Source organism: Dromaius novaehollandiae, chromosome 3, assembly GCF_036370855.1.
Source record: "Dromaius novaehollandiae isolate bDroNov1 chromosome 3, bDroNov1.hap1, whole genome shotgun sequence".
In the NCBI taxonomy this organism is placed as follows: domain Eukaryota; kingdom Metazoa; phylum Chordata; class Aves; order Casuariiformes; family Dromaiidae; genus Dromaius; species Dromaius novaehollandiae.
This window is the reverse complement of record NC_088100.1, coordinates 58454726-58480328: the sequence shown is the minus strand read 5'-3', so window position 1 is coordinate 58480328 and position 25603 is coordinate 58454726. Positions and strand designations below refer to the sequence as shown.

The window sequence follows — 25603 nt, the reverse complement described above, 5'->3', positions numbered from 1 at the left end:
GCAGGAGCTGCAAGCCAAGAGAGTTTCACTGCAGGGCTTCTAAAACTTACTTCCAGGGTTTCTAAATCCATGCCACAATATTCCACTATTCTGGCAATAAAGCAAGAAGGAAACAAGAAGAAATCTAGAAAAAGTGCTGGGAGTGAGGCTGTTTATAAACACTTACTGCAAGGAAGATCTGAAGAGAACTGTGAGCCACTTCTATGTACTGGTATTCAAGAAAACACCCCGAGACAGTGATATAACGATGATCCTCTGGTGCCCAGTCTGGGGCTGGGGTTACTGAGGTCACGGTGCAGCCTGGTCCGTTCTCCATCCACCAAGAACGATGCATTGAGATATTAAAGGTCAGAATGAGATCTGTTTCCTGCAAAAGAACAAGTGAAGAATTAACATGCTGGGATGGTGCTCTGTTACCAATTGCCTCCGCTAGCGATTTCTCAGCATGCATATAGAAGCAAAGAGCAGCAATAAAACTGCACTGTCACATGAAGATTAGTGGAGCTTGCCTGCAGCAAGCTGAAGTAGCTGTACCTTGACAGACAGAATTGTTTTGGAGCAGAAGGAAAATACTCCTGCAAGCTAGGATCTGCTCCCAGACATTATAATAGCCTGGACCATTTCAGTCATTTCCGTTACATTTCCCGTGTTCCTGTGGAAATCATAAGGACTGATGCATGTGCATATTTCCACCCCAACCTTCCTCTGCTTGGTTCCTAGAAGTATGTATCCTATTTTGGTGTTCTGATCCACCAAACTATACAAGAATCCCTGGGAGCTGGGACTTCATAGACTTTAATATGTGTGGGTCTTTTGCCAGGAGTTTAGCTCTGTGGTAGCTCTACTGAAATATTGGAGGAAGTGCAGAAAAAGGGTTTAGCGTTATGGCTTGAAAATATAGCCTTCTCTTCTGAATTCTTAGTAATGCCCATCTCAATCTTCTAATTTCGTAGTTGTTTGTAAGGAAACAGCTATTGAGTGTTGCTTTGTCTAAAGAGTGTTCAGCTCATTAAATAAAGGGCAAAGAGGCAGGCAACCTTTAAATCCCATGCAGCTGGTACTTTCTAGCTAGTACAAGGGAGTAACTAGTCAGCCATGCTTTCCATTAAGATTGTGCTTTTAAATAGTTCATAAAGGATTAATAAATGATTAATATACATCATAAACAATACTATAGATATGACTTTCATAAATTATACTTGGTTGCACATTACTTGAGGGTTTTATACATGGTTGTAAGCAAACTATGGACCTCGTGGATTCTGTAATAGCTTACACTGCTTATCAATTCTTTATAAACTGTTTATAAATGTAACCTCATTGTAAAATGTGAGTATCTAGTCTGTGTGCATGTGTGCTCAGTCATGCAAATAAGATTGCTTTTAAGTAATGTCTTTGCAGAGCCAAACTCTCCCCACACCTAACCTACATTTTTTTCAGCCTGTTGATGATATTAATAATTAAGATTCTCATAAAGATTTCAAAATGTAACTATTTAATTAGTTTTACCATGCCAAAATGAATATAATCACCATTCAGATTGCCTATTCTGAAGTAGATACATTGTGTCTATAGTTCCCTCCCTTCAAAAATAATCATTTTTCACTTCCACTTATTTTCCCTCTTTGCACTAAATCAGGCAAATGTAACTCTATTCAGTGAGGTTTTGGACAGTGTCATGACTGACATGTCAATCAATCAGTGCTTACACTTGACACTATAGTTTATTGAAAGGTCTTTTAGAAGTTGCACTACAGTCTTAAAGTGCAGAAATTTGGTACATTAAAAAAAAAAAAAGTTACCCTGCATAAACATACCCAACTGTCAGATGGCAGGAAGGACCACAAATATTGCTGCAATGAATAACTACCCTGTATTGTCAGAAAAGCCATATAGCAGATTAGCTATATGAATAAACCCATGATACTTCCCATAAATTTTATTGATGCAACTAACTTCAAGCGTTTTGAAGGCAATCAAGATTACTGTGAACATTTGGATAAACAGCCCAAATTTTCCAAAAATAGACATATTTGCCTATGGCTATATGCCTTCACCTTCATCAAACCTCGCCTGTCTCTGGACCTCTCTCTAGCACACCTGCTACTCTGGTGTCTGCTAGAGTCTGTCTGCCTTAAAGTACAGTCAATGGACATTTTCCCCCAGCATCCAAGCCAGGAAGCTCTTCTTCTTTCTGGAGTCAGGGTTGTTATGGCTCCTTTGTAGCACAAAGTCCTTCTCACCCAGTGTAAGAGGTTGAAGAATGGGTGAATATCTTTCGAGTAACGTTGCTTGAAGTAACGGATTTATTCCTGAATGACTAAAATCAAAATCCATCATGTTATTGTCAGAAGATATTTAAGCCATTCTGGTTACCATGGAAAATTCTTAACCTCTAGTCTCTTATCAGAGCAGCAATATGAATGAATAGGACACATTGTTTGGCTCTATTTTATCGTTTGCAATACATTCAGAAGAATCATGATGGACTAAAAATATTTTATGAAGTGCAGACAAGGGATGAAAAACGTATTCCTTGAAAAAGAAAGGAATAAACTAGCTGACAGGGACTGAATATTTGTTAGGCATCTGCCAAGTGAAGTTAAAATGTGTTAGGAGGAGCTAAACATAAAGATCAAAACTGGACTCTCTAGCGAGAACTTCATTGCTTTAAAGACAATTATGCTTGCTTACACAAGGTGCAGCAGTCCAAACTGCTTTTGGTTAAAAGTACAAGTAAAGCTCCAAGTTACACAGAAAATATAATTACACAGTAAAATCTTTATAATTACCTATGTAAATACAACTTCACAAAATCCAGCTTTCTTCCTCCCTGAATTTATCCCTGCAAGATTTTCTGATATAATTCACTATTACATTTAGCAAATTCCATTGCTTCCAAATTGTATTTTGGCACTTTAGTTGAATGCTGTGATTAGGACTAATAATCTGGCTTTGTTCAAGAATAGTCTTTTAGTGATTATCACTAAAAGTTAAAGAACAACCTACAGATCTGTATCAGATCTGTATTCTATTTCTATCCCCAATCAATCAGTAAAATGCTGTGTTCTTTCCTCTGTTCATACAGTAGTCCTGATACCTGTCGCAAGAGTGTTATCTCCCTTAATCCTTGATATTAGAAAAAAAACAAATAAACAACTTTTACTGAAAGCCTGGACTTTAAATATTGGAAAACTTTGAATGAAGTGGTTGAGAAGACTTTTAAAGAGTATAGCTATTATGTGTCTAATTAATTAAGAAACAGAGGCCAAGTTCAGAAAGCAAAATAGTAAGTGGAGGTGAAATTTAGTTCTGGTAAGACCAGGCATCATCCATGTCTCAGTACAAATACGACTGGAAAAAGCCTGTTAATGAAGTCCGATTTTCACAAGCAAGCACATAAATTAGTCCCTGCAAATTCTTACCCCCAAAGCATGAGGGATAAGAATAAACGCAGAAGGAGCCTATTTAGTACAAAGTCAGCTATGGCACAAAGTCAGACCTTCTCAGGTATTAAACATTATGGGCTTTGATCTTGCTCATAACCTTCAAACTGTCTCCCTCTAGGTGCAACCAGATTAGAAGAACATTTCCTGTTGTTTAACAGTGAAGGATATCCAGTGTATGAAAAGTTTTACTTTTTAATGAGAAAACTGATAAGGACCTGAATGTCCTTGTAGAACTGTGTGAACCAAAGTGAAGATAATATATCTATCATTAACAGCTATTATATTGGAAACATTTAGAATTCTTCTTTAATAAGCTCTCTTGATATTTACTCTGTTCACTGTTTGAATATACTTTTAGTGGACATAGATGAAGACTGTGCTGGAAGCAGGGAAATTTTGTACTCTCCTGTGTATTTGCCATATGTTTTCTTCCCAACATCTGTGGCTCAGACGTTCAGAGAAATGTAGAGAAATGGTCTAATAAGCCTTGGAACTATGAAACTTAGCAAGAACTGTTGATACACATTGGGCATGTTGATACGGTGTTGTTCACAGTTTATATGTCACGGAAAATTTTATTATCCTAAGTTCAACAAACAGCTGCTTCCTTCATGTACACAGAAATACATCTGTATGAGCTTTACTGATGATCACTGTGATGCTTTTGTAAATCCAGATGATATTTGTAAAGCCTGTTAATGAAAATCAGTGCATTAAAGTAGATTTTGCTATTCATCAAGGGGAATATCAGAGGAAAATATTCAGTAGGACATCTTTGCTGTTGTTCTTGAGGTGTCATGGTATTTGAAGTGGTCAGGAGTGGTACTGCTGGACTGGACAAAACTAGAGCTTGGAGATCTCACAGACATTAGAAGCTCAGACATCTTCAAAGTAAGTGTGTAATTTCATTCTAGCTTGGTTTGTGAAAAATACAGAATCCTGATGGTTCTGTGTCTGTGTTTAATACAGTACATAACAGCTTTGTCTGGGGTTAAGTGCACGACACTTCTGGCTGAGGAATATTTCTGCACATCTGACTGAGGACACCTAATGACAGAACACAGCAGTAGAAAGCTTTGTAAGAGTTACTAGGAATAAATATAGCCTTCTTTTCATTAAGGAGCAGCAACAGGCCAGCAGTGCTCAAAACCAAGGTAGTTAGGCAGTGTGTGTATATTACTACTACTATATATTAATGTGTATACTATCTCTGTGTAATAATTACTTATTGCAAGGGTTTTGTTAGGTGTGCTGGTGCAGTTTGGAACAGCTGATGTCAAAGAATCCAAGAGAAATCCAAGCAGAAAGAAAGGCAGTAGTGATTCAGGGTTATTCGCTTTGAAAGTACAAGAGATTGTGAAGACTCAGGGAAATTAAATTGTATTGACCTCTGTGCTCGTGGCTCGCCATGTCACGGGAAATGAGATTCTTCCTTGTTTCTAATTAGGAATTGCTGAAACCTGTGCAGATCTGCCAAGCTTCAGTACAAGTTTGGTCAGCTACAACCATGCAACTCCTTGTTTCATTTTTCAAACCCAAACTAGCAAGAACAGGCTGCTTGGAATGATCATATGAATGGTCACACAAGGTTTCAGTGATAAAAGATCAGTGTCTGAAAGGATCTATAGTTCTGGATGCCTCAGATGCACAGAGGCCTCTACAGGCAGTTTTTCCTTATGTTATCTCACTTTTCCACTAAAAGTAGCTCCCATCAGGCAGTACCATTTTCTTACTCAAGCGGACTCTTTCTGTCTAAAGAAACAACTGCTCTTACTGAAGGGTCAAAATACAGCGTGGCAGCTGTGTGGGGTTTTTTTTTGTTTTTTTTTTTTGCTTTCTTACCCACAGTTGATATTATGATTATTGTACAATTGTGTAGGGATCATGGATTTCCACTATTAAATCTTTTTTATCCTATTGCATCTTAACTGATTTTTATCCTCTCTATTTTACTTTTTCCTACATGGGTAATTCCTTCCCTTTCATTTGAATATTTTTTTTCAGTAACTCAAAATTCTGGCTTTGAATTTCCTCCTACATAACAATGTTGCATCAGTATAATTCCAAATGTGATATGGAATATGATTTACCTATATGCCATTAATGAGATAAGATTGAATCAGTCTGAATCCATCCAGCAGATTTACTTCTGAAGTTTATCCATGAAAAAAGCAGAAGTTATCTCACTGTTAGCTCTTCTCAGTATTCTGCTGAAAATGCTCCAAATGTATCTTAAGTGATTTCTAGGGTAGTGTACATCCAAAGATCTCAATGAATTACTTATAAAGACATCAGCATGAGAGAAAGAGATCACTCAGGTGTGCTGATTTTCTATTCTAAAATGAAACGAGATGGTCATATGAACAAAATACTGTAAAATAGTCCTCAAAAAGCATAGCTACTACAATACAGAGATTGACACTGTAATTTACTACTCTGTTATACCATTCCTATCAATAATCTTATGAAATTGTTAGAGCTGCAATCAATGTTATCTTAATTAAGATCTTCATATTATTCTAGCATTGGAATATCTACATTGACAAACCTAACAATTCTGTTCTGTTCTGTTACAATTTATTAAAAAAAAAGATATTCTGCTAAACTCCAGAATATTAATGCCCTCAGTTCAGCAGCATCAACATTTTTCATTAACAGCTTTGTTCAAGAAGTTTCTATCTATATACTTCTTCAATTAAAAATATCATAAAAAGAAAGTAAAAACTTGCAGTTTGTATTGCAAGGTTAAAGTGATTACTACTATCTCATGAATATTTTTCATATTTAAACAGAATATTTTTAGACTAAGAGCGTTCTGGACTAGGATCCTTAGGATTTTTTTATTGAGACTAGGAGAAGCAAGTCCATCCCAATATTGAGTAATGTACAGTCACTTATCATTGGGACTTGAGAGGTTGCAGTCTTTGTGCCATCACATAGAAATCTGAATCTGAGTCTTCCACAAATTTAGTGAGAGTCCCAAGCACTAGAATATTATAAAACTTTTTGCAGTTGTCTTTCTGGATGATTTAAGCTTGGTAGAATGATAAAAAACAATGAAAAAGGCGGCTGGACAAAGGTCCCCACATCCCATAGTGGTTCACTCTATGAGAACTTTTTTATTTCTCACCACACTGTAACCAGCAATACCATTCTAGAATGGAGGAAAGTTTTGAAGGAAATTGTGATGAATTTAATACCTTGTTTTGAAAAATTTCAGTTTTGACAAATCACCATTCTCTCTTGAAAATAGACAGACTTGCCTAGAAACTTTGTTAATGCAGCTATAAAGTGGGCAGTTTTCCACTTTCAATTGATATACACTGTTTTAAGACTACTAACTGGCATGGAATTATTCCCAGATTTCCCAGATGATGATCCAACAGGTATATTAGAGAGTAAATTTTCAGCTTCAGTGTGGAACAGTGTGCCCTGATTTAGGGCAGAGTTCCATAGTTAGAAACTGGATAGCAGAATTTAGGCTCTCTCCACAATATTCTTCCCACACAAAAACTGTGTTTCACAAAGCAAAACTAGAAAAGAGTTTTACAGTCATTCTAAATTCAGTATCATCCTGAATTTCTTTTCAAAATGAGGTGAGTATTATGAATATTCCCAAACACTGGTTGTCCATATTTAATTGGGAACAGATGATTTCACAGTTTGCAGAAATATCACTATATTTGTATTGGTCATGTACAGGACAGAATGCTTTTAAACAAGTTTTAGCTCTTTTGTCTCTCAGGATGAATTTTTTTTTCTTCTTTTTAAATGGTAAAGTAAATATGTCTCATGTCTTGGTTTATCCAGACAAATACACAGATCAATAGTGCTTAGAATTTGCAGAGGCAAATATAAATAACCTCCAAATTCTAAATAAAACATTCTAAGTACAAGGACATCTTACATTTGGATAATATCCAAAGGACTGAGCAGAGCTTCCAGTGAGCTAAGAACAAGGCTACAAATGGAAAGGTCTAGGTCCTTGGTAAAATAATAGGATCAAAGGAATATGCTTAAAGTGTTTCCCTTTCTAGAATGAATGGTTTGCTCTAAGTTGTTAAACCATCTCAAGAACACTTTGCTTAATCACCATGATCATCCATGACTCTTGAGCTGACCTCATGCCTACAATGGAGATATACATATTTTTTTCTGATTGAACCAGCCTCTGATATTACATCCACAAAATGCAGAGTGTACAGGAAACAGTAAGTAGACTTCAACAGAGTTCTCAGATCAGAGTTGTTATCCCAGAGAAGGTGTTAGGAAATATGAGATCATTGTCATGCAGAAGTACTTCAAGAAACACCCAGCTGAGGATTAATACATGTTGTACACAGTGCCTGATAGTTTAAGCACTTCTAGTCAGCACGGAGTTTGTGTGTGTCAAGATTTCACGATAAATAAAAAGAAGCCTGGGTGAAATTACTAAAAAGTATCTAGAACCATCTTATTCAGTTTGATTCAGATTTAGCCTGGATGAATATTTCCAAGAGAATTTACTTCTGTGAAGAGGTTGCAACAAATTAAAGCAGCAAGTTAAAATGCATAGCTAGTGCTCACAACCCACCTGCATTCTCAATACGAAATAAAATAGCCATATTTAAATGGTTTGAATTCCTCTGAAGTAAATAGAGAGCGCCCAGCTGAAAGAGGGTGCTAAGTATTTCTGAAGGACCCTGAAAAGCTACTTAGAGAACCTACATAGGACATTGAGCAGGAAGCCAGTCACAGATAGATAAGAAAGAACAGAGAGCACTGCAACGTGGGCCATCTCGATATAACCCTTCTGTCCTGTTAAAGAACTGGTATGGGGTAAGGAACAACTGTTCTGCGTTTACTTATCACCATGGTTTAGGTCACTATTGATGAAGCTAACAGTTTTCATCATCCACAGATTTAGATTGAGATCTGAAGTCATACAACATTCAGGTAGCTGGCAAATTTGGGCCAGTAGAACAAAAGTCAGGCCAGCAAACCAACATGAATACACAGCATGGTGTGCACAAAGACTGAATATAGCAGTCTCTATTGCAATACTGCTGAATATTTGTAGCAAGAATGTTTCTGACTTTTAGTCTGACATATTTTCAACCTACATATGACTTTTATCTGACTTCAAGGGATCGCATAGGTGCAACTCTACCAGATGACATAGTTTTCAGTGTAAAAACATCTGGCTATAGCTACCCCACAGATTTTGAAAAACACCTTCAGTACGTATCTCAGTGGTTCTGTTTATTTTTTAAATGAAGAAAAAAATTGTCACAGGGCCATGTGACTAACTTTCATTCATAAAGAGTTCATTCATGTCCTTGCACATGAGGATATTTATTAGAATATGTAAGGCTATATTCAGATTTGATATATCAAACTCTTTTCACTTTACATGCAGTAATTAATTTAACAGTAAGTGAAACTGCTCTTTCTTTTTGTAGAGTGATATTATGTCACTTAGCATGGTCCACAGATTAGTTTTATGAAAACTAATTTGATTATCCACTACTCTTATCTAACTACAGAAATAAGATCTAACTTATCTTGAACACGCAGTGAATTCAGGATGGTTTGTATATTGGCTGTTCCCTGCATTTGTGAAGTTACACTAAGGATATTATTTGAATTACTGCTAAGAAATGGGATTCACAGCTTCTTCTATTCTAGAGATGGTAATTTCTTTTTTTTCCTGCAGTGTACCTCAGAAATAATTTTGAAGAATCCGAGACTACTCAGGAATTTCAGCTGAATTTGGAGGCTAGTTTTAGCTTAAAAATGAAAACAACAAGATTGAGAACAACACCATAAAGGATTCATTTCAACATTTACAGAAGAAAATGTTAGAGTTTTTTAAACTAGACTCATTAGGGCATTTAGGCAGCATTTGCAAATTGAAATGGAAAATGCTAGCACTTCCACTTATTCAGTGTAGGTGACATGGGTTCAAATCTCCTCTTTCCTTCATTCAGAAAGCGTATTTCGCTCTTCTTGTGAGCTACTACTGAAGGATGACCATGCCCATCAGTTTAGTAAACTACAGCCTCGTAAGAATAATTTGAGGCCATTTTAAAAGATTCAGTGCATAACTTTAGATAAATGTATGTTTTCTATAAAGTTTTCAGAAGCACACCTTAAGGAATAATATTACGATGCCATGCTAGATTTTTAGCTAGTATGAAGGAAAGTACCTCATGTACCGTAAAAGAAAAAGTAGCAATTTAAATCAGCTAAGGCTACTAATCCATAGATTAATTATCTGCCACTCTTCTACATGTTGACTACTCTGCATGCAATGCTGCTAAGTCATGCAGGACTATCTGCAGAATATAAGAATACCTAATTTAAGATGGCAAAATCAGTTCAATAAAAGGATTCACTATTTTGCACATCTTATCTTTAGCACCAGTTTGTATAACAGACATAAAGTTATGGCATACATAAGATTACAGATACAGTTATCTATAGCATACATAACATAGCATACATAACATGCAAAAGAAATATCATGCAGATTCAGGGTGCAGGGTTATGGTTTTGAACTAATAGCGTTATTAGGTGAGAACAAGACACTTTCTAGATATCATACTGTTTCATTCTAAAACTCTTTACAACAGCTTTTGATTCCCATTATTTGCTTCTCCTTCCCCTTAGATAACAAATATTTTCACCGATATTTGAAGATGCAGCAGTTAACAAATAAACCATGTTATTTAATGATATAACAAATACTACTTTGTATTGTATGCTTCTATCTTCTTTTCTCTGTAAAAGCTTTGTTCTCTTTTCAATAAAGTTAAGTTGTAAAAATAAACATAAAATAAAATAATGCAGACTGATTCATATACTCCCATTTTAAAACATGGTTTGTCCCTGCATTTTATTTCAGATATTAAGTGCAAATATAAAGGAGATATTTTTGTAAAAGGCAATGCAGAATAGCCTACTAATTGAAGAGTAGGATCTTGTATCCGGTAGGCACCCTTAAAGATCGATTACTAGATAAGCTATGTCTTAACAATAGTTTAATGACAGTTCATATGAAATGCCACTTCCACTATTACAGGAGACTCATGTTTTGATGCTTTGCTCCAACTCACAGGGTTGTGCAAAAGGAAAAATTGCCTTGCAGTTCAAATTTACATTGATTTGTTTCAAAGGCAGAAGAAGCCTCAAGCTCTGGTTTCATATTAATTAGTAACCTGATCACTTTTCAGTGAGAATTCAAACTCCATCTCTTGTGACTGAGCACTGACTGGCAGGTGAGCAGCTCTGCAGAAAAGGGCTGCAGAGGGGCCTGGAGGACACCAAGCCGACCATGAGCCAGCATAGCAAAGAAGGCCAACAGCATCCTGGGCTGCATTAGGCAGCCCATTGCCAGCAGGTCAGGGGAGATGATCCTTTCCCTCTAATCAGCTCTGGCGAAGCCACATCTAGAGTGCTGTGTCCAGTGCTGGGCTCCCCAGTACAAGGGGGACAGGGAGCTGTGGGAGCAAGTCCAGCAGAGGGCCACAAAGATGACTAAGGGTCTGGAGCATCTATCATAGGAGGACAGGCTGAGGGCACTGGACCTGTTCAGCATTAAGAGGAGAAGGCTCAGGGGGGATCCCACTGCTGCCCATAACTACCTAGTGAAAGGTAGGTCTAGAGAAAACATAGCCAGACCCCTCTCAAAGGTGCACAGCAGAAGGACAAGGGACAATAAACACAAGATGGGACACAGTAATTTCTAACTAGATTTAAGGATTTTTTTCTTTTTTTTTCTTACTATGATATGGTCAAACACTAGAGCAGGTGTCCAGAGAGGTGATGGAATCTCCACCCCTGGAGACATTCAAAACTTGACTGGAAAAGCGCCTGAACAATACAATCTAATTGGCCCTCCTTTGAGAAGAGAGTTGTACTAAGTGACCTTCCGGCCTAAATTATCCTGTGATACAAAATGTATTCCCTTGAAGAATTAAAAAAATGTTCCTGTAGGTCTCCAAAAAAGCCCCTAATTACGCAATGAATTGGCTTTTTGCTGCATAAAGATCATGGGATGTGTCCCTCAAAATCCTACTACAACATACTGGAGAGCACAGTACTAATAAGAACCCAGTAACTCAGGTATGACTTGTCCACTGGGCTGCTAACTATTCCATGATCTAACTCCAAAGAGAAAGCATACTTTCAGAATAGACTTTCAAGAGTAGGTTTTTAACTTACATGCTTTCTGCCTTGAGGCAACCTAGAGGTGTCTCTTTCAGTGGCATGGAGAAAGAAAAACTGGCATTGGAGTGGCATAAATGTTTGTCTTGAAGATGCCATACAGGTTTTTAATGATGCACCTATGATTAGGGCCCTTCCCTATCTGAAAATATCACATATAAGCTGGAATAAAACAGTGAAGATGTTCAAAAATTTTAGGAATTTTTTCCTAAAATGTTTTCTCTCTCTCTCAGTCATTCCACTTGACTCATACCATCACAATACTTCTGCCTGCATGTTTTATTTACAAGCATTTCATGCAAGCTAACTAAAATTCTGCTTAAGATGCATCTCTGAATCCAAAGATCCTCCAGTTTCCAGTCAGGATTAAGATGAAACACTAGGAGTAATGATCTTTAATGAGCATAGCTTAAGAGAGGCAACTAGAACAGAGTTCTATCTCTGTAGGCTGAATCAGTGATTGAAAACTTTATTTAAGAAACTGACAGGGAGTAGATTTAGCATTCTAACTGTGGTGTCTGTGTCAGTTTCTTAAATTAAGTTTTCAGTAGCTGATTTAGCCCAGGGAAATGCAGAAATCTGGTTGAACTGTCTCTTGGGGCTGCTTATACTAAATTTTTTGTTTGTGTTTAGTGCTAATGCAGAATTAGAGGAACTCCAGTGTCAAGATGTTAGAAGATCAATTCTTTTTATTACTTTGAATTGGAAAGCTGGTATACACAATAGAGCACTTGCAGGGGAAGAATGATACAAAGAGCTCTTTTTTGATTTCCTGATGTTTAAGAATATTGCAAAATGCTGTGAATTCAAAGAAGTAGAGTTAATTTTGTGTCAAGGAATAAACACAGGATACCTGGTTTATTAAATATAGGGTTGGTAAAAATATCTTTACGGAAATATATAACTGCCCAATGGAAAAATATATAACCTTCAATAAGTTTTACAGTATCTGTATAATTATTTCATTACGAAGTGCTAGCAAGAAACCACATGCACTCTGTCCCTTTCCTTTGGGTAAAACTCTCCTAATAAATTACTTACAAGAGGGATCTTTTGTTTACAAGGCACATAGCTTTTCCATCAACATCACTGATTTTTAATATTTCTTGGACAAAGGCATCAAAAGTATTAAAACTTCCCTGAGGGGCAGTCATCTGTAATGTGTGTTGGTGCAATTTTGAATTCACTTGGAGCTGAAATTGTCCAGGGAAGGTAGCATTGAAGCCATATATGCTTTCAACCTAAAATAAACACTTTACTTTCATCTGAAGGGTGATCTGTAAAGTATTGTTACATTTAAAGTATGCATTTCTATTAAAACAAATGGGGTTTCAGCTTAAAAACTAATGGCACAATCAGGCCTGAAAATAAAGATCACATAGTTTAGAACCCTAAGGTTAGGAAATGACAAGCTCCAGCTTCTGTGTGCAACCCTGGCCTTATGCACCTCAGCATTACAATATAGTGTTTAATTGCATAGCATTACAACATGAGCTAAGCACAAGGCATCTTGTTCATCATCAAGTTACCCTCACATATTTTTCAGCTTAGTCCTAAATAATTTAAGAAATTATTTCATTTTTTGTACTGACGATAATTCCATTAAATTAATGGGACTTTCACAGCACATGAAATTAAAATGTTATTTGAGTCCAGACTTTCAGACAGTAAACACTTTCCAAGACATATACAGATTCCATTAATATATCCTTGTATACTGATGATGACATGGGTATCTTTTTCATTCTTGGTATGGTTTTTTGGCTGATTTTGTCCCATATTATGGCAAGTATACTGAGATTCCTTAGCATACCGAAGAAAATGTCAAATGAGACAAAGTTTAATGTTGTCAGAACTGAGATATATTACATCTTGCTGGTTTTGTCCTACCATAAGACATTCTTTTAAGAAGGAAAACTATAAAACTATACTCAGAAAGTAATTTCAATAGTCCTTGGTCATAATAGATAGATAATTCAAACGATGCTATGCTGAGGTCTGTTGTGGATCCAGTACTACTAAATTTTCATTAATTGCATGGATGATTGAATAGATAATAGACTTATCAAATATGTACTGAGAGCTTGCAAGTACAAGCAAGGAGGACATGAGTAACATTCAAAATCATCTTAAGAATCTAGAGATATGTTCTGAACATGTGTTGCTGCTCAGCAAGAACAAGTGCAAAGAACTATGCTTAGGCTGAAATAACTAAATGCACAAATATGGGATGGATGACAACTGACTAGGCAGTAGTCCTTTAGCAAAGGACTGAAAGGTTGTCATGGTTTACAAACTGAATAGGGGTCAACAGTGCTGTGTTGTTGCAGATAAAAGGAGTCATCTTCTCAGTCACGTAAATAAGAATGTAATCTGGAGCACTGGTAAAATTCAGGCTAGCTTAGTGCTGGCAAGGTTTAATTTGAAAGATTTTAACAAAAAATGTGGACTAACTGGAGAAAGGCTGGAAGGGACCAATTAGAATGAGTAGATGTTTGAGAACAAGACCTACGAAAAAAGGCAGAAAGAACTGGGATTTCTCAGCTCAGAAAAGAGAAGACTGAGAGCATAACTGGCTGCTGAAAAGAACAGAGTAACCTGTTTCCCTGTCTATGATGGAGATATCCATCACTGGCCCAGGAGCAAAACTACACTGCAAAGAGGAGGTTTCAGGTTAGATCTTGGGGAAGAAAGAATTTCTAAAGTTAAGGAATATGAAATCACAGGAACAGACTGCTTGGGAATATGTTGTTGCTGGCATTTAAGAATAAGTTAGACAAACTTTTGTCACATTTTTCGTACAAATTTAGGTTGCGGATATGGACTAAATGTCCTACTGAGTCATTCAGCAATGCGAGTCAATAATTCTAATAACTGAAAGTGTGGTTCTGGGAATACATAATATTTATAAATATGTAACACTTATCACCAGTCATTCCACTGAGATTTGATATATTTAATATAATAATTGGAAGTGCCCAACATGTAAGGCATAAACATAACTGAATTTAAATATAATGCTTTTCCCTGGTGTTCTCTAAGAGGCATGAGCAATTTTAATGCCAGAGGAGAGACACTCATTTCGAGAAGCAATTTTAAGTGAATGATTCTCTATTAAAATTATATCTCCTTTTTTGGGTTCCCAACTTTTGATAGGGTGAGTGCTATAGCACTGCAGTCCATTCTGTGGGACTGTCAAAGTAGAGTATGAAATGGAATGGCTGGAATTCATTTCTCTAGCTTTTGATGTCTACCTCTGAGCTAGTCATCTTTAGAGTCAATGGAGCTGAGTCGGCATCCTCAGGAGATGAGTCATCTCGCCTGCTGTAGAGGTCTTCTTCAGTATGCGGTGAATCACACCCTAAAATTCCCTGTTTTTCTCTGCTGGCTTTAGAGCAGGTCTAAATGCTAACTCAAATGCAGGTATCTGCTTTTGATTCAGCTTCATATACTTAGGAAATAAAATTCGAAGTACAGATACCTTTGAGTACCTATAGTTCAGATTAAAAATAAATGATGATATGTTGTTGGGGACCAAAATAGAATAGCACTGTGTAAGACAGCAGAGAATCTCTAAGACAGAAAGTGATGATGTGGTAACTATGATTTGTGGCCAGAATGTGTGCACGTGAGTTGCCAGTGATCATGATGTACCTTCCTCCCTACGTACCAGCAGCCATGATGTGCCTTCCTCCCTACGTACCAGCAGTCATGGTGTGCCTTCCTGCCTACGTGCCAGCAGCTACGGTGGGCCTGTCCTGCCCGTCTGCCAGGGATCAGGAGATGCCTTCCTACCTATCACGAGATGCCACAATGCTCAGGAGATACTCGGAAGAGTGGCTGGGCTTGGTTGCTATATAACCGGCCATTGTGTTTTTCAATAAAGGATCTTTGCACTACCCTACCTGAGGTCTGTGTCGTCATATGCCACAATATGTATATATGTGTATACGTGTGTGTGTATGTACGTGTGTGTGTATACATACATACACAGATGTGCGTGCACACACACACACACACGCAACCTAAGATCCAATAATGTTGTTTTAGAGCATTTATTTTCTGCAGATAGAGGTTCTAAGGTGGCACTGGTACTAGAAATGCATGGTCATTTGAACAACTATTCTTTAGCCTGTTTGAACTTTTTGGAAATTTGTCATTAAACCATTTATGAACTCATGTAGTGTAAGAAATCTGAGGACTCTGAGACAAAATTCCTGGAGTCTGTGATTACAGAAAAATGAATTCTGAGTCAATTGACTAAACAGTTAAGAGCTTGAAACCTCAGGGAATTCAGGCTGCTGCAGCACTGGAGTCTCAGCCCTTCGGCAGGCAGATTCCCAGCCTTCTGCCAGGGTTTTGCCATGGCTGTAATGCTCCAGAGAAAAATTCCAAACTTCTACTTCCTTTGCCACTGTAACTATCCATCTCCTCTTCTGACAAGAATCTAATGCCGCACCAGAAAACTGGAGATAAAGCAAAGCAGACACTGTATTGACAGTAGTATCAAAACTTACTGTAGAATTCAAATTTGGCATGACAAAGTTGATTTAACTAGTCACAGGAAAGAAAAAAAAAGGAATGCAATACAATTTGCAGTTGACTGTCTCTTCCCTAATTCTGTAAGGAGGAATTGGTTTGTGGACTGGAAACTACAGTCTTAGGAAAAGGAGACAATATGAAAATTGAATGCATCCAGTAATTTTTCTGATACTGTTAACCCGAACACAAATGTTGAATTGCCCCAAGCAAAAAAGGAAGTCACAGACACTCAGTTATAGAAAAGATTTCAGAAACAACAAATAAGTTATTAAAAATATTACTAGAAGTCATCAAGATAATGCTATAAAGGAGTAGTCAAGCATTCAGAGAGATGAAAAAGAGAAATTTTGGTCAAGACATAGTCAGACTTAAAAAAAACCCTATAATAAAGTGTTTTTATTAAATGGGCCGAATAGGAATAAAAGAGGCTCCAGATTTTTTTTTTCACACAAACCTGAAGCCAGGAGAATTTCCCGAAGCTTATCTTGTCTTAATGTTGAATATAATCTTAATCTGATTTGATAAAATACAGTAACACAATTGAAAAACTTTGGAATCAGAAATGTCTTCTATTAGCATTGACTATGTTTGGTTCATATTTTATTCAGAAGATTAAAATATGATATCCCTTGATTTTGAATTTTTAAACTTAAATTGCTTGCAAAAAAAGAAACAGCTCTTGATTTCTTCTAGTTTTTGCAAAGGCCAATGTACCTGTAATTAGCTGATCCTGTGGTTAGTGAGACAGGTAATCATGTATACATGTTTTTCTTTCTTTGTATGAACTTCAATATAATTTTCCTAGTTTCCATTTTCAGATGATGATTTTCTTATCTGTCAAGTTCTAATTTCCTGTTCAGTATTACTCTACTTCTTACTGCTGTCATACCTGTGGCAATCATTTATCATGAATAATTCCAGTTTCTACTTAACACCCTGTGCTTCTACCTGTAACTATCAGCTGATACTCATGTACCATGCCTATGGATGTATTAGATCTAGTGTTTCTTGATCCCTGCACAGAGTTCATACGCTTTAGAAATACCAGCAGCTAAGGCTCCTATTTCTAGCTTCCCATAATATATTAATCATTGGACTAATGTGCAACGTGCTGTCCTGATAAAGAGCAGATCACAGTTCATGATTTCTGTTCTACACTCAAGAGCTATATTCTGTTCAATATTACTAAAATCAGTTATTAGTGTCAGTGTTTGCCGAGTAGACATAAACACATTCTCTGGATCTCTAGATATAGCTCTGTGAAATGGAGGTTCTGATATTACAACTGAAAGTTGAATCAGAGTGAATAACCATACTTTACCTTTCCTATTAAAATCCAGTTATTGCTTTCTCAGAGATATATTATTCCTCTGATACAGAGCAGACAGTCTGAATAAATATGGAAATGATCTGTAACAAGATAGACCTAAGTCTCTGATAAATCCCAAATGGAAGATTGTGAACTCCTTGATCAGATGAGATGGAAAATCTTGTGAATGAGGGGTTATTTACTGGCTATACTTTATGGAGCTAAAGACTCAGATTTATTTACCAAGTACTGCCTGTTGTTTAACTGTTCACAACAAAACTATATACTGCATAAACGCCTTATTAGCAGGCCTCTGCCTGTTGCTAGAAAATAACACTAAGTTCTTTAAGTTGCCAGGCATGTTATTGCATAACATGACTGAAAATCTGACTGGTTCTGTCTCAAAGCCAATAAGAATACACATCTTTAGGAGAAAGCCTCAGAACTGAATTGATGCATAGATACATGCGTATATATCTGTATCTCTCTCTATGCCTTTATACATGCCTATGTGTGTGTACACAAACTTACCCTCACTTTCTCTCGCTTTCTAAATACACTGAGTGAGTGAAATCAGTGAATGATGACCCTTGTCATTTACCAATGGTATTAACCTGTTTGTGCAATAACCTACTACAGGGAATAGATTCCTCTTGCTTATATCTTAATTACATCTTTTACCAGATTTGCAGAATTTACATGTTTTAAAAGACAATTCTAGAAGTGATACTGAATTAGGAAAGAGAAAGGAAAGCAAAGACAGAATTTTATCTCATAAACTCTGATATCAGATAAACTGTGAAGATATTAGTTCACAAGAGCTTTAGAAGAAATATGTCTTTACTAGAGTACTGCTTGAGTGCATCAAATACTGTAACCCACCTAAAATTTATAGTAATAAAGTTAATATCAAATTCTATGTCTAAACAGATTATTGGGGCAGGATTATATCACCTTAGCCATCTAAAAGTCAGGTATCTGGTCAGAGCTACTTTCCTGAGTTGAGTGATAATCAATGGAGAGGAGCACTAGAAGGTGACTGCTAACACTCCTAACAATAATTGCCAAAGATATATAGGATAAAATGTCCTATAAGCAGAGAATGATTTTCCACTGGCCTAGATGACTATGACAGACTAAATGACTGAACTTCAGATAGCTACAAGATAATTTGGATCACTTCCTGTTTATCTTAATATTCATGAACCTGGAAGAGAGCCTTATGCAAAGTCTACTGATATTAGGGGAAATTTTATTAATCTATTTATTAATATAAATGTACTTGAATTAAGCTCCATGCATTGTGCTTTTGAAATCTCTTACTGATACCCCCAAACACATACATTTTGCAGGAAGAGCTGTTTTCCTAGTACTAAACCAGAAAAAATTTGGCATGTTGGATTCTAATGTGTGGCTTAGTACATAAATAAATATATACACTCTGTTAATTTAAGGATTTTTTGTGTAATTATGTGTGTGTTGTATGTTCAATAGTCATCTCATAAAAATAACAGCCACTACAGTTTTGTTACATGTGTTTATACATAGAGGTTGTATTAGGACAGCCATTAAAATTCTGTTTCCACTTGCTTATGATTTTCTGAGTTGAAAAAGAAGGCTTTATCTAGACCTTTAGAAATTATATTCTTTTCTTTAAAGCCCTATTCCGACTATTAACTAGTAAACACCACCACTACATAACCTCCAAATATCTGTGCACTGTTCTTAATCTGCCTACAGGAGGAAAAGAAAAGCACACATTCATTTGTTCAAAATTAAAACAGAACAATACTTCCTTTGATCAAGAGAATATCTGAAACATTTTCATCTGTTGTGTCAGGTTTTTTCTAAAATGGATAGAAAAGGATGAACAGCAGGAAATCTATGAAAATTTTAATCTTTTAACATGTTGCTATATTATTGTCAACAAAACATAGCCAAAGATATGTTTATTTATTTGATACTTGAGTTAGAAATCTCTTTCAAATACATCTATCAAGATAAAAAACTTTTCTCCTGAGTTTGGTAAACAAGAAGAGTATAAAAATATACTGAAAACAGTTATTAGCAAACTAGCTGATGTTAATATATTGTTCAAGTCACGACAACTGGGTCAGTAAAGAAAAAAGAACTGTCTAGTTTAATGGGAAATCTCTTTAAAGTGGAGCTTTTGTTTCTGTTTTGTACACTTTGAGTGTATGAATATATATCGGGTTGGAAAACTATAGATCTGATACTATGTATGACATTGCCATCTGAAGAAGAAAAAGGAATGTAATTGCATGTAATGCAATTGCCCCCTTCAGATATGATGCAAGGACCAGACATCTCTGTGTCAAAAATCTATGGACATGATCTGATAGCCTTGATATATAACATTTATTTGATTACATCTGATAAATTCAGAGCAGAATCTTTACTTTCCAACCCTTCTTTCAACCCCATTAACACCGTGGTGCATACACAGTATTTATTTTCAGAATCTTGAGTTCTTGTAGATTCCTCTCTAATCTAATAAAAACTGTATATTTTAAAAAAATATTCTGATTCTATTTTAACTGATCCAGACCTTGAGACTTTTTTGTTTTTGTTTTTGTTTTTGTTTTGATAACCATAGTACAATTGGTCTAATGAATCCTTTAATTTTATAATCTCTAGTGGAATCCCATCTATCTTCTAGTCATTATGATAATTATGCTACAAATTAGCATGAGTTATTTCAGCAAGGGCTTTGTCTGAGGGCTCACACATAACTGAACCACCCAAAGAAGAAAAATGTATTTTTTGACACTGAAATTCGGTTTGAGATTGCAGCTTGGATGTATGTGCCTGTGTTAGCTTTAATTTAACTAATTTTGCATAACAGTATTAATGAAAAAAGTTCACAAAAGAGTTCAGCCACTTACTTAGAGGCCCTGGATAGGTTTGTGCAGTAAGATCCACATTGCTGTAGCTATCTGGCTATCAGTATTTAAGCTAAACAGAGCAAAGCTGTCATGGTTCTGTCTACACAAAGTGTAATCACCCATCTTTATTGCAGTGAAAATGCTATTTTAAAGTCATACTTCATTTTTCTACTCCTTGTCCTCTGGCATATAGTATAATACTACCCTTTTCTGATAGAAAGAGTGGTTGAAGCAACTTGAATACGTATTCAAGCCAAAATGCTTGCTTAGGAGAAACAAAAGGCATAGTGTCTTTCCATTTCCCATTCACATTTCCTCCTTTTTTTCTAGCCTTCCACAAAGGAAGTAGGCAGAAGTAGGAGATTTTGAATAGCAATAAATAAATATATCACAAGACATCTACTGAACAAAGAAGAGAAGACAAAACATAGAGCAGATGAGCATTAAGTGAATGTTCTGTACTTTATGTGCTACATGAGATGTAGCTTTGTGGAAAATAGTAAGATGTGAACATTACATCATAATATATATGTCCAATGAGGAAAGAATTGAACTTTTATTTTGGGGTTTCTAAATGTGTGACACATCAACTTTTCAACTATAATACTATTTCTCCAATGGATGTAAATTGTGCATAGGCATGTGTATACCATACAAACTTCTGCAAACACTTGCTAGACTTTATTGGTTGTTTGTCAACTCCAGGGATAAAACCTAGATTACAGATACTGTTGAAGAAAAGTCCTTGCACATTTTCACATAGGCCAGTTTAATTTTTTTTCATTTCTTAAAATGCTCTGATTCCAAACTTGCATCCTGTGGTGCATCAAGATCATAAAGTGCATTGCTATTGTGACTACTGTTACCAAACACTTTTTGATCCCTCTGGCAGGTTGTTTCTAGTATTCTTTTATGGGATTTAAACTAGATCTTTCTGACTTTGAGAGGCTGTGCTCATTTATTTTAACTCACTAGAAAACCCTTCAAGCTGTTGAGCCAGTTTTTTCATTAGAAACTAATATATTTGACTTGAACATACACAATGCTAAAAGGCTTAGTTTGCTGTGACTCGACCTAGCTTACTATGTCATCTAAACCCCTAAGCTTTATTTGTAAAGGCTGTTAATGCCATATCAGTATTCAGTTCCAAAACGTCATGTAATAGTTTTTTCTTGGGGCACAATTCTATGAAACATGTGAAATTAATCAGAGATAATGTAACTCAGAACAGAGATAGAGAAGACTATTCTCTTGTTATCGAACAGTATCCAGAAAAACAGGTGGTGACTGATAAATGGGACAAAATTAATTCTTTTGTGTCCATCCTTTTGTATTTCACAGAGTGTGCACATTCTAGATGGGATGATAGAGTGCAAACAGGCCATGATATGAGCTACTATGTCTTCTGCATGCTTTTAGTCAGTACATTTGATGATTCATTCATATAGCATTAGTGTTTCTTGATGTCATTGTGCTTCTTTAAGCTGTAATGCACTTTGTCTTAATGCTTTTCAGGGGTGGAATTCCAAAAGGAAGCTTCATATTTTAATTCTACTTCCCTTCAAACCTTCTGTGTGTGTGTGTGTGTGTTTTTTTACAAATGTAAATTAAAAAATGCTCATCCATATGGACTTGAAAATCTTTAAAATTATCCTTGAATAGCCAATGCAGTCTATTATCTTGGATCAAGTCTATTAACAGAATAAACAGCTAGTATCATAGGCTTCAGATACACCTCCCTTTTCTCCGCTGGATCTGGGCTGCCTGAAGACCTCCTCATTTCTGCACTTTATTAGAGGCTACCAAGTTCACAGATCTATCCTTTAGTCAAGAGCAGTTCTGTCAATATCAGTTGCTTTACCAAAAGCTGTCTAGTTAAATTATTTAAACTTATATGCCTCTTTTAAACTGAAACAGGTGAAGTACTTCATGAGCAACTCAAAGCCTGTGCCGGAGGGGATAGTAACCTTTGGTAGATAGTTGGACAACTGAGCATACTTGGGAAGCTGAGACCCATGTGGTATAATTACAGCTGAACAGGAATGTTTAACCAAAGCCCAGCCAACCTCATACAGCCCCCTAAAGGCCCACTAATGAAACGACCCAGACTTGACAAGGATCCGTCTTCTTTTCTGGAAAGGAAATAAGGTCTGTCTTATTGAGTGCCCTGACCAGTTATAAGCCTCAGTTATATCAGTTATGTATATCAAGTAAGCAATGACAGTCAGTTTCCTAAAGAGCTCTCTTGGCCCTTGAGACATAAATTGCCCAGCAGATTCACTAGCTGCCTCTTACAGATCATTGTAGAATTTCTTTGGTGGCGTCTGACAGTCTATTCCTTCTCCTTGCTCGCTCTTTGACCCTATGCTATCTCAGTCAAGCATACGTGCCTTGCTCATGGCATAGCTCAGACCACAGGCCTCCACATGTCCAGTGACCTACTCTGCAACTTGGACACCTCTAGCATTTTCACTTTCAGCCTAACTCTGTATTTGCTTCTGCTTATCGCCCATGGATAGTGCATTGAGATTCTTTCGGTTGCTGAGGCTGAGATTGCATTTGACCTGTCTCTGAGCAGACTGCTGCCTAATCACTCAACTGGTGTGCTCAGTGGTTTTTACCACCCGGATTGGGACCATACGATGTCTGCACTGTATGATTCAACACAGTATAAAAAAGTAAGGGAACTCACCTTTACACCTCTTCCACCAGTATATAGAGTAACTGGCAGACCACTCAGTACTGAAGCTTCAGATAATGGTCATTCATCTAAGAGTTGTTATTAAATCATGTGCTTTTCTGATTAAAAAAGTACTGAAATTTGTTGTTTGTGGGGATCTATAGGTAATTGCACCTTTGTGTGTAAGTGTAAGTATTCTTAAATCTTTACTGAGATTCCCTGGGATGTTTAATTAAATGATCAAACATACTTTTATTAGAACATCTCAGAGAAAGACTTCAGAGAATTTATAACACTTGTGAAAATGAGACTTTTTCCAGGAAGTCACGCAAGCATTTTTGTAAAATTGCTGCACATTTTTATGGGACTCCACCTGGTTATTCTTGTGAGTGGCAACTGAGATGGATTTTACTGTCCTATTCTAAGAAATGCCCTTGAGTCTTATTCTGTACAATATTTTTACTTAGTGCTAGTGATAGGTCAATTCACCAAATAATTTCCTTTTCAGTATCTTTGAAGCTACCCTACCTGAAAATATAGTCTAGACACATCCTGTTGTATCCACTCTCCACTTTGAATCTTTTCCTGAATTTAGTGTTTGCTTCTGAATGATTAGCAGCAACCGTACCCAAAGGAAGAAACATTTTTACTGTTTTGTGCTTGTTTTTACGTGTTTAATGATGATACAACAATTTGAAAAGGCTTTTAAAAGAGAAAATGCATTGCAAATTGAATACCTCCTCCACATTCCTAATTCTTGGTGAGAAGTCAGCAGATTGGTGCCTGCATAAAACAGCTCATTTGAATTTACTGCAGTCTGACTCTATATGCAAAGTGTCTAGTATTTGCATCTCTGTATTAGCATCTGAGATCCCTAATATACCTATTGTTTGAGACAAAACAGAAATATCAGCATTTTCATATTTTCTGTGAAGAACAGCATCAATTTTTCAAGTTGTTGTACCTGAAAAAAACAAGATATTGCATGTATTTATGTTCAGTTTCCTTTTTCTACAGAAAAATATTCTTATGCCTTTTTTCTATATGGGGAAGTAAGACATGCAGTGACTAATGCCCATTTAGATGCCTACTTCTATTTTGATAGGAAACAGGCACTTAAATCTGTTGAAAAATCTGTATCTAAGGGACTGAAGAACTCAGTGGCAAAGCAAAGATTTGAAACAAATTACCAAATCCCAGTTTAGTGATTTAAGTATTTGATGGGCTTTCCTCTCAAACTGTAATTCCCAAGAATAAGCTATGATTCTGAAAATATATATGTTATGCTTGACTATTACCTTCAGCAGGACCATACAGAAAGGTCAGCACACACATGTAGACAATGACACCTATAGTTTATCTTAAAAGAAGATTTTTTTTTTCATCTTAAGTGAGTAAGAACTGAGGTAGTTGCTGAATTTTCTTTTAGGGTTGCAGGTCATACCTCTCCCGGCTTTTCTTCGTTTTCAAAACAACCCTTGGAAAAGCAAGGTGTTTAACAGTTTAACTGTTTACCTATTAAACTGTAAAAATATATATTTCTAAAATAAATGCCATATTCTGCCCAAAGATGCCAGATACAATTCCTAGGGACTTCCACTGAGATCTGAACATGTAGTAAAGGGGCATATCTGGGTTTAAGAATACCGAGACTAATGATTATTTTACAAATCTAGTATTACTTATATATTCTGCATAGCTATGACTGACAGTGATCAAATCACTGGAAGCTTCCATTTCATTGATATTTGAGGAAGGAGTGTCTGCTTGATCATATAGAACTGAAGCTGGACTGCAAAACTCATTTGGAAATGGAAGGAAATAAAATTTAAATTTGATCATTTAGTATGAGGCAACAGTTTATTTAGAAGTGGTTTAGGTGCATTTTAATGAATTTAGAATTAAAAGATGGATAAATTTACATTTGTTTTCACTGGCACTTATTTCTTCTGAATTCAGATGGGTTTTGCATTCTCCTAGTTTTGCTCTCATCATCACACAGCATAGATAACAGCATCCAGTTTAATTGCTAATTATTCTTTGTAATTCTATTTAGACAGTTTAATTATTTTGTTTAGTGATTTAATAACAACATTTGACTCCTTATATTTTCAAAGCACTTTAGAATTAATGACTAGCATGAGGTACATAGCAGCACTAGTAAAATCTCTGCAGGTGGAGAAATTGAGAAAGAAAAGTGACTTGATTTTCATACACTAGGACTGAAGAGCCCTTCTTTTCCCACTTTGTTTCTGGTCCATTAGACCAAACTGCCTCTCTCCCTTACTTTGCCTAATGAAGATACAAGGTTAGAATTTGATTTAGTTAGCACCAGCCTAGAGGTTTCCTTTAAAAGACAAAGGCAAGAGCAATTTATCTATTTTATATATTAATAATTAATACAATTGAACAAGAACTAGATCCAAAATATATTTCAGGCAATTAGAAGTCTTTTTTTCATGAGCCTGAATGGGTTGGGGATTTCCTATTGGCAATTTCTACCACTCTT

At 36.2% G+C, this 25603-nt stretch overlaps 1 protein-coding gene across 2 annotated transcripts in view; it reads right to left on the bottom strand.

Annotated features, from left to right (window-relative positions):
- NKAIN2 (sodium/potassium transporting ATPase interacting 2) overlaps window positions 1–25603 on the bottom strand; it is a 544824-nt gene that overhangs the window by 81683 nt on the left and 437538 nt on the right. For both annotated transcript variants that reach the window (XR_010388354.1, XM_064508937.1), the window contains exon 4: window positions 167–367. Coding sequence is in view for 1 of the 2 variants with exons in the window: in XM_064508937.1 (XP_064365007.1) it covers window positions 167–367 (201 nt within the window). In the remaining variant the exon portion in view is untranslated. The remainder of the gene's footprint in view (window positions 1–166; window positions 368–25603) is intronic.